This window comes from Morone saxatilis, unplaced genomic scaffold (assembly GCF_004916995.1).
Source record: "Morone saxatilis isolate NCDOM2014 unplaced genomic scaffold, NCSU_SB_2.0 Contig23, whole genome shotgun sequence".
NCBI lineage: Eukaryota > Metazoa > Chordata > Actinopteri > Moronidae > Morone > Morone saxatilis.
In genome coordinates this window covers 22,978,946-22,989,666 of record NW_023339796.1, presented here as the reverse complement: position 1 = coordinate 22,989,666, position 10,721 = coordinate 22,978,946, and the positions used below count along the sequence as shown (strand labels likewise).

At 40.7% G+C, this 10,721-nt stretch overlaps 1 protein-coding gene across 2 annotated transcripts in view; it reads left to right on the top strand.

Annotated features, from left to right (window-relative positions):
* Window positions 1-5,587: 5,587 nt before the first annotated feature.
* LOC118334907 (cysteine-rich secretory protein LCCL domain-containing 1-like) overlaps window positions 5,588-10,721 on the top strand; it is a 10,524-nt gene continuing 5,390 nt past the window's right edge. For both annotated transcript variants that reach the window (XM_035670999.1, XM_035670998.1), the window contains exons 1-4: window positions 5,588-5,872; window positions 9,407-9,525; window positions 9,839-9,971; window positions 10,434-10,549. In XM_035670999.1, the coding sequence (XP_035526892.1) occupies window positions 5,606-5,872; window positions 9,407-9,525; window positions 9,839-9,971; window positions 10,434-10,549 (635 nt within the window). In that variant the 5' untranslated portion in view covers window positions 5,588-5,605. The remainder of the gene's footprint in view (window positions 5,873-9,406; window positions 9,526-9,838; window positions 9,972-10,433; window positions 10,550-10,721) is intronic.

Genomic DNA, 10,721 nt, shown 5'->3' with positions numbered 1-10,721 from the left:
GTTGTGTGGCAAACGTTGGTGTGACTATTTGTGTGCTGAGGCAACCCCGTCTGTAGCGCGACCTGCTACATGTGGCTACATTATTGTGGCACATTAGTAAAACATTGAATAGAAATGTCTAAAGGTGGCAATAGAAATCAATAAATTGTTTTATTTCCAAATCTCAAGTTCTACTGAACTACTCTGGCCATTTTCCAAGTGCATTGGCCTCCAGGTCAAAAACTTCTCTTTGAGGTGAAGTGCTTACAAATGTACATGACAGCTGCAGTTTGGCATTCAGCCATTCTATCTTGGAAAACTAATGCACCCATTCCTTTTGTGCATCCCACCTCAATGCTTCAAAAGCTCTTTCGATGCGGTTGCCAGACTTTTGTACTTCTGCCAAGGAATCATTGTCAGCTGCCTCTGGGTCACAGTTTAGATTAAAGATAATTGTATCTGGTTTTGCAGTTTGTCTTTTTTTATAAGAGGTGTACAACTGATTGTCCTTAGAATTTCTGATGTCGAGCTGGTGAAGCTGTAGTGAGGTTGGAAACACATGAATCAGAGCATAATTCAATGCTGATGTCTTCATTTATCGGTACCATGAGGTTTTCTCGCAGATTGTCCAGAGACTGGCCGTCAATTATTAACTGATTCATGTACCTTGGTGAGATAAACAGATAATAAAGCTTAGATAAAGTACACACGTATAGTATTAAACTGATTTTGTAGGGCGCTGTCTCCTCTCTCATCCTGGTGGGGTTGTTAGCAATGTGGGGTACCAGCCTCAGGTACTTGCTGACTGTGTAGACATGTGGTGGGTAGTACCCTCTCAGGTCTTTGACAAATAAACCTTTCCACACCAGCTGACTGCCCCAACCATCTGTTGTCAAATCTCTTATAAGTCATACAGTTATCCCACTTTCCCCTTCCACCTCCTCACCTGCATCTCATTCCCTCCTGCCTGCTTGCCTGCTTGTCTTGTGGCCTGCCTGTCTGCCTACCTGTACCTGCCTGTAAGACATTTCTTCAATAAATTGCTGAACTCGGCCAAGCTTTATTTTGCACTTACTTTATATATGGGGTATGCCACAATATCAATTATTTACAGTAAAATTTCATATATGGTAGACCTTGTAGAAAATAAAAAAAAACATTGTTGTGCTTTGTTCTACCTCTGGTTGGGATATGTTAAGAGCTAAAGCACTTTTGGGGTCCTTCCTTCCCTCTAGCCTATCATCGTGCTGCATGTCTGCATCTGGGTCCTTCCCCTGTTGCCATTCTCCCACATCTCTGTGACACGTGTAAATACAGTGTCTGTGTACTGGGCTCTTAGTGGTGCTGTATGGCAGGTGATCTACATACAGTGCTGTCCCTGAATGCACCTTGTGTCTCTGATGGAGGACTGAAGCTGCTGCTGCTGTGCTAACATGCAGCTTTCGTACTACGCAGCCTGTTTAGACATGAATTACAAAAGCGAAAATACATCTCGCACTATGAGCTGGCCACAGTGGATTTTAAGATAGCCTACATAGATACCAGATTAAAAATTTGTTTGAACTTTTTTATTTTTTTTATTTTTTATTGACAGCCACTACAACAATCTCTGGCTCCTCTCTTATTCTGATGGGGTTGTTGTTGTACCCCAACGTGAAGGCGTGAAGTGGATGTTGTTTTGAGTGATGTCTCAAAAATTATGTATGGTGTATTGCCATGACATTTAGTACATATTTTCAATCCCCTCGCATGATGAACTATATGTTTGGCTAAAAAAAAGTCCCATCAGTCTCAGTTGTACTTTGCGTTTAGTGATAATTAGCAGTTACCATGCTAACATGGTGAACATGACATACTACGTAATTCGACCTGCATATCATGGTTGATTACACCTTTATTAAAAAATAAATAAAAACAATGTATGGTTTTTGAGGTCAGAGCCAGGTGGACAATTTTACTTGGAAACTACCTTCTGCCCACAAACATGTCACCAAAAATTGAACAAAGCCCAACAGTCTATAGAAGAAGATAATTCTCTCCAAAGATGTTTACACATGAGTTACAGTAAGTAGTGGGTTTTTCTTTTACTTGATTTTGATTAATAGCTGACTAATAGCACATTTATTCAAGCCACAGCAGCTAAACTATATTGACTATTTAAATCTCCCAACATGCCAGCAGGATCTAATGTTAATTATAGTTCTGTGTTCTTCTACACATCCATCACACACAGTCCAGGTTCATACAGTTCATACAGTTTACTCCATCCTGTCAAGTACAGTTTTTAGTTTTGCTGCTTACAGTATTTGCTGTAAAGACATGACTGCGCACATGGGAAGCAGCCTCACTAATCATTACAGTAAATTGTTAAGGAAAACATTAATACATCAATACAGCACATAATAATATGGACAGCTCGCTCTGCTCCACATGATTTAAAAGACAATATGAGGCGCCGGTAGAGGAGGAATGAAATGTCCATGCGGGTGCAGGTATCTAAACCAGAGTTAATGTTCTCCCTGTATGAATTCACATAGTGGATGTGTATTTGTGGTTGTATTGCCATGGCAGAGAAACAATATAGATAGTTGAAGTACATGTAAAAAAAAAAGATCTAATTTGTTTAAGATTGCAAGGTAGACACGACTACCAGCTTGCACGACTCAGCTCAAACCTCACTGATGGATTGATGGCTTGTTTAGGCTCGTTGTTTTTTACAGAAAGTCTCTTTTTTGTCCAAGAGGGGGCAGTAGATGCTTGTAGAAAAGACCAAACAAATATTATGGAGCCATTATTATTTTGAATCATTCAATAAAATCACCAAAGCACATAAATGCTGTCTGGCATTTAAGTGTGCACAGTGATCACTAATAATGATGACTTCTGACATTACCTGATTTTAGTGGAATACAGATTAAAACTGGTGACTGTCTGTATATAATGCGGCCCAACTTAAAATATTATAATTACCAGTTTTGCAAATTACAAATATACTGTGTAAGATGAGAAAAATAAAATTCAAATAAAACTCATCTGGCCAGAGAGGGGTGTCCAGTGACCCATCAACCCTGCAGGCTGCCTGTCATCTGTCTGAAACAATGCTGATGCTGTTTCTGCATCCATGATGTCTACAATTGTTGTGTTTTTACAAAAAAGGTTTATTTTTGGGTCAACAAAACTCTTATTATCAGACCTTCTTATTTTTCAAACCCTCTTCTGGGAAATTACTCATTTTGTATTAAGTATAAACAACTTAAAATGTAAAACTATGAGAGTGCTGAAACGACTGGTTGATTAACTGATCAACAGAGAATTATCATTGACATTATCATGTAATTTGATAATTGATGAATGCACTCCTGACTGTCCCTCATTCTCACGTGAGAGGATTTTGTCATTTTGAAGACTCTGACTTGGGCTCTGGGAAATTTTTATGGACTTTTTCTTTGGCATTTTAAGGAATAAGTGCTAATAGATGAGCTTCTGTGAGAGTAAACAGACTTTATATTTACCAAAATGAAAGCAAGAGCAACTGATCATTATGGTAAATTATTTGAATTTAGGTTTCCTGGTTGACATGTGATACATGCAGCAGGCCATGCCACATCCCTGTATTACGCTACCTGTGTAATATACTTATGTATTATCATTTTACTGTACTTTTGCTAGCTTTTATTGGCATTATTTGTACCTCGAGGACAATTTAAAAGAAGCAGTCCCCTTTGCGCTGTGTTGGAGTGGATGAAGCAGAGAGAGCGAGGGGGAGAGAGAGCATACCCCCACACACCCTCATATATACACACAGCACACAAACCTCACACAAATCTTTTCTGTAGTAAAGGCAGATGAATCAGTGCTTTGTGGTCGTGTTACAGGGGAATACTGCTGCTGCCATTCTTCAAAAAACCTGATGTGATCTCAGACCAGTTCAGCTCCCAAGAAAAAAAGGGATGTTTGATGCATTTGTGCAAAGAGGACGAATAATTATTAATAGTAGAAAATATAGTAACTATTTTCTACTGGACACTGTACAGATATGACTGCAAACCCTGTTCCTGTAGTAAACAGTGGTACTGTAAGAAATGGCTACTACTGATACAATATGAGACTAGAAGAAATAACTGCAAATTTGCTTCTTAACGCATCCTAAAACTGGCTTTCATTAGGGGGGCTCACACTTCCTTGCACATGTATGCTGTATCTTTATCCTGTTTCAGCCAATAACTTAGTTTCTAAAGGTTTTGGCCGCATCTTCTTGTCAAACAAAAACCTTGGAAAAAGCCAAATGTGCTGTATTTGTAACAGGTGTGGGCTGCTCTCATAACATCCACAAGTTTACCCTCACGTCACTTCTAGTGTGATCAGGTGCCTCCTCAAATAGATCAGCCCTGGAGTTCCAACAGATCCCCACCGGCCTCTTTGTGTGTGTGTGTGTGTGTGTGTGTCTTGTAGGGGTGCGGTAAGGGGGATGAAGAGGGTTTGTGGAGGCGTGGTCCCATGCGTTGCGCGTTGCTAAGCGCAAATTTGGCATATAAGCGCAAAATGAGCAGCGGCCCCATGCAGCCGGTAGCGCACTGAGGGACCTGAGGAATTCAACAGGTACCTACAGACATTTGTGAGCTCTCTGTCTTCCAGCGTGGATGTACAGCCTGTTTGAGAACCGACTGCCTGCACTCATTTTGTGTGATGGATGGATTTAAAGGCTCCCTGGATTGGAAAACTGTCACTCTGCAATAATCTCAAGGCGTTCTGGCATCCGGAGTATTGCACCTGAGAGATATTTTGGCGGAATTTAAAGGTAAACTGGCCCTATACATTACGATCCAATACAAATGACATAATATTATTTAGGACCTGTGTGTGTGTCTTTGTCAGTCACAGAGCAATCTTTATCACTTTTCGTCTTTTAAAAGTATTCCTATGGCATCAATAGAATCATAATGTAGAAATAAACATATATAAGCAATATTCTCTGTTAGGTTAAACTTATTGGAACTGTTTTCATGTAAAGAAAGTATCACTGCAGTATCGTAGTACTTGAAGGGATCATTAAAAGAAAAGGGTCAAAGGCGTGCTATAATTGAATCCGTTTTTATATCAAATTAAAATGCCTTCATGCACTGCATATTAGCACATACAGTACAGTAATTCGCGCATGCGCACTAAACCTCCTGCTCTGTAGCGTAACGTGTGAAAAGTAAGTTTACACTGGTCCCACTGTGTGTAGGGATGCAGTGACCTGCAGATGCACTCAGACTGCTGAGAGCTGTGTTAGCCTTACTGTTTGAAGTGAAGTCCCCCTATAATTACAGCATTATTAAACAGAGACAGAGGACAGATTCAGGGTGCCTTTGGCCTCTTTCATAAAGATGCTGTGGTGAAGGTGAGCTTACTAAGGAGGGAGAAAATTAGTATGTACACTGGGGTGAATGGTTATGCAAAAAAAGTGCTTTACATATCACATATTAAACAGCTGCATGGAAACCGTGTTCTCATATGCAACAAGTAAACAGTGTGAACGAATAAAGCAGAAATTCAAACTCATGCTATTCTACTTAAACATGCACTCTCTGTTTTTTGCAGACAACAAAAAGTATTCTGATTCAGCTGCAGTATTGTTTCCATCATGAAGAGGTCTCTTCCTTTCCCGAGCTGGGTCAGAGCAGCGAGCTTGTTCCTGTGTTTCACCCAGACTGTCCTGGCTATGGTCCTCACCAACTCCACACGACTCGAATCCATCCTGGACAAGTACAGGGACAAGGATGAGCAGTGGTGGAGGGCCAGGTCGAGAGGGAAGAGGGCCATCAGTGAGGGAGACATGCACCTCATCCTTGACCTGCACAACAAGCTGCGGGGTCAGGTCCACCCTCCTGCCTCCAACATGGAATACATGGTAGGCCTAAGTGCTGAGGACACTGTTTACACGACAGTGTTGCTAAACATTTTTGAACCTTGGAATTTTTGATTTTAGTAAATATGTCACCATTAATATTGTAAACTACATTTGTCCCATGCTAGAAAATCATGCATGAAGCAAACATATGAGGCAATGTAAATCAGGATCTGGACTTTGCCCTTGTGACTGCATGCATACAGTATACATACACGAGAGAAGATTAGACACACCAGTCTACGATTGGGTCAGTATCTAGTGAACCTTGCCAAATCTGAGAGGTTTGACATTAAAGTCACAAGTTTTTCTCAGAGAAAGCACTTTCCTGACTCTGCCAGTATGGCTCTGTCAGCTAAAGTCAGCGTAGAAGGGAATCAAGACAGAGAGAACGAGATCTGCAAGCCAAAGCCACCATCTGGCTAGCTCTAGCTCTTGCCTCCCGCTTGCCCGCCCTCGCTGACCCTGGCCCAAATCCAGCTTTCACCCCCGCAGTGTTGTCCTCCACTCTACCTCAAACAACCTACCCTCCCTCCCTCCCTCCCTCCCTCCCTGCCTTGCATCTCCTTACTCTCTCACTCCATTTCTCCTCCTGCTGAGTCTCTTTCTCCCTGCCTTGCTCCTTTGCTTTCTTGATTTCCAGCCTTAAAGGGTTTTCTCTCTGGCTTTTCTTCACCCTCCTCGTCTTTCGCATTCTCCCTTCGCCTCTTCTCTCCCCATCCATCGTAGCTCACTTAAACCCTGGCTGAGGCCAATGTTATCTTTTATTTGATCCTCCACGCATCTCATTTTGGGTGCCACAGCAGTGAATCTATTTCAAACATGTCGAGCCTCACCGTTTGAAGTGCGGGGCATGGTAGTGTAAATGTATGTTATGTACACTAATCCAGTGTTTCTTTAGCAAGGGATACTATTACTGATGATAATGATGTGGTAAGGCAATGGACTGATGAGGGCCAAGTATTCGGTTTTCAGATTGCAGGATTTGGAGGCCAAAGGGGCTGCTCTTTCATTTTAGCTTTGACTCTTTAACTTCATACAAAAGCGATTCAGCAAATGCCTTTAAAGCACTGTTGCGTCTGTTAATCTAAAGTACGTCACTTCTTGCCCATCAGATTTTCCTGAGAAACAGAGACCTCATTAAAGGTTACCATAATCACAACCACTTTCTATACTGCAGGTTGAATTACAGGCATTTACGTGAAACATTTTGCATACTTTAAATTCCAAATGCAAAGGATGGCTTCTTGTTTTCTTCTTCAATATTTTTTTTTTGCAAAGAGCTACCTTGAGCATTCACCCTAAAATCTACTGCTTTAAGACTGCACCTCTTACACGCAGAGGTGGTCCTGGCAGATGGCTGGAAACAGCTCTGTTTTTTGGGAACTTAATGCTCTTTGGAATGCAAAAGGAGATTGGAAGTTGTTACCCTGACCTTTCTCCAAAGGCTGGCGGGCAGTCCATCTTCCTCTCTGCTGGATAATTGAGGGAGAAGAATAACAAGAACATGGAGAGAATAATGAACTGGTGGAGATCATTAGAATCTGCTGTATTTGTTTGCAGTGAAAGCTTTGTGCTGAACTCAAATTTCATTATAACCTGTAAAAGTAAAAGTGAAAGATGGGCTGTGCAGGTGGGCAGTATTGCCTTAGAAGTAGAGGTAAGGGTTCAGTGTGCTTCATAGGTCCTACGAGGAGTTGTCTGAACACGTCTAAGACCGTCATAGAGAGGAGCAAGCAAGTGGGAACCTTCCATGTCATCGCCAATTGGTTTTTGAACAGCTCTTCTTTCAATGATGAAATACAGTCCAGTTTTTGATATAACTGATGCTAGCAGTATTTAAGTCACACCTAGTGCCCACCCCCGTAGCTGCCAGTTATTAAAGAACGCTGACGCTTCTGTACCATTGTAGTTTGACCACATAGATTATGTCACATTGTAGTCAAATATGTGGAAGCACACATTCGTCGTAGGTGGATTTGTAACATGAATGGGTAATTATACAGTTTCACTATACAGTACTATACATTATTCACAGTTACACTCAAGATAGTTGAGATGGAGGATCAAATAATTGTTACCATGATACCTTTTCCATGATAATCCTGTCACAAACTGCTCTTTCAATGTCCGGTAAAACCTCAAATTCATTTACTCAAACATGCGTTCCTAGATTATATTTGTACATGTTGATATTGCCTGCAGCAACATGCTCCTCAAAGCGAGTAGGAGAAACTATAGATTAAAGATCACCAACATTTAAATGATATGACTTCTACTTAACAACTACAATAGTGTAATGATCATGTAAAAATATAGTATCACATTAGAATCATGCAGGAGTTCAAAACAGAAAATCACCTCACTGTTGGATTGTGGCCATAGAAGTAAAGAGTCAAAATATCACTTCTCCAATCAGGCCTGAACAGAAAGCAGCACCACCGTGAATGGGCAACAGTGTGCACAGTGTATTAGCCCTACCAAACATGTGGAACACATTATGGTGGTCAATCAGAGCAGTTACTCCAACTCCACACTTCAGCATTATCCCATTAGTTTTGACGTGTGATAGGCATAATTTAACCAAACAATATGCCAACAGCAGAGCACACTGCACCCATTCTTCTCCCTCCCCAACAAAGTCAATTAGTAATCAGTAAATTAACTTAGCCGCAACATTTGAATTGCTCAATATCATACCCACAGTCTGCTTTCCTGGTTTGTTCAAAACAAGAGGTGTGTGATTCGTTTTTTTTAGGTATTTTGAGCCTCCAAACAGAGGCTCTCTGTTTTGGTAGCTTTTTTTTTTGGTCAGCTTTTTCTCTCTCAGCTTGTTTTATGAGACCAAAACTTACTGGAAACAAGCTATGAAACAACCACATTGAATACTAGCACAAAGCTGCAAGTTGATGTGGTGGGGGTGATACCTCTCTGTTTCCTTTCTCTCTCATGCATGTGTCTACGTGTAAGAGAGTGAATGTGTGTGTTTAATAGGAGAGGCCTAGTTTTGACTATACTGTGTTAAATTTGCGAGAGGCATGCGCACAGCCACTGCACTTTAAAGTAAGGAGCAGTGCATCTTTCAGGTTGACTTTGCCTCCAGTATGTAAGGTTACTTTCAGATTAGTTTCAGTGGAATTTTTGGTAGTTTAGTTCCCTCGAAGAGAATGAGGAGATATCTGAAAAATTTAATGAGTGGCAATTAAAGCCGCAACTACGGTAAGTGGCCACTTAACCCACTTCAATGGTGAGGGTAATCCAGAGTGGAGTTTGAGGTCTGCAAACATCTGTTGGAGGCAAAGCTGCTCTGGACTCATTGAGTTTAACCTGGAGCCCAAGAGAATACTAATATAACCAAACTTAATGCTTTAGCTGCCAGCTGTAAAAAGAAAAATTTAAAAAAAAGTTAGCCACCTACCCTGGCTGACCTCCAGAGGTGACTTAGTTCATCTTTCCAGAGGCAAATAACTTTTAAACCAAGAACGTGTGTGTGTCATTCTGAGTGTGTGTGTGTGTGTGTGTTTGTTTGCTCCCCAGGTATGGGATTATGAGTTAGAGAGGAGCGCAGAGCACTGGGCACATACCTGCCGATGGGAACATGGACCGAGCCACATGTTGACACAAATAGGTCAAAACCTTGGAGCGCACTGGGGCAGGTGTGTATGTGCAAGTGTGTGTCAGTAAAATGAGGTTTTATACAAGAGTATTATGTTAAGAATAATGTTGTGTTTTCCTGCACCTTTTCCACATCAGTGTAATACCAAAATGCATTTTAATAACAAACAAACGTGCCTTTTGTTAAGATCGTTTCCAAGCCTCACAACTCAGAATGTAGATGTAAATGGAATGCGGCCATTGCTAATGTGGCATTGCTACATGTCTTTAATATATATATTCTCATCGTCATTTATTGTTTTTTTGGAGTTAAAAATTAAAGCATACAGTATCAGATCTTTTGTATGACTTTAGGGACCGCCCCCCTACATACCACGTCCAGGCCTGGTATGATGAGGTGAGGTACTACAGCTATCCCTACTCCCAGGAGTGTAACCCACACTGCCCATTCAGATGTTCAGGACCTGTTTGTACTCACTACACTCAGGTAAGGGCTTCTGGATTTCCATGTCTTAAAGGGTTAACAATGCCTTTGGATCATTTTTGGCTCTTTAAAGCACAATATTAAAACTTCCCAATTAAAAAAAAACTTAAAACTTGAAAAAAAAAAAATGGAACATGAAAAAATCTAATATGTAACTATACCCACACAGATGTTTATAGTTATTCTGGCATCTGATCCAAGAAGTGATCACCCGCTAAAATGAGTAAAAACACCTGTGTGGATATACTGAGGGTGTTTAGTGGCATCAGTTTGATAAAAACAGGACCAATCTTAGTTATTAGTTAAGTTATTAAAGCTTAACAGTATTGGTAGTGTAAGATTTGCATGTACAGAAACAATGTAAAATCAGGCTGTAATACACAATGCTTACACTTGATTGCCGCATTTTGAAAATTCAGCTACAAGATTTACTCTGTGTGTGTTTTTGTGTTCTTAAATTTTCAGTTGGTGTGGGCGACAAGCAATCGTATTGGCTGTGCAATCAATGTGTGTTACAACATGAACGTGTGGGGAATGATCTGGGCTAAGGCTGTCTATCTGGTCTGCAACTACTCGCCACCGTATGTGTTTGCTTCTTTCTATCCCATGTGATACACCTCAAAATAACACATTTTTCATTACTATAATGATACAAACAAGATACAACACATGAACAGTAATTAAAGCTGCAGTAGGTGATTTTTTATAAAAATACGTTTGTGTCATATTTTCTGAAACTTTCACTTTATCCTG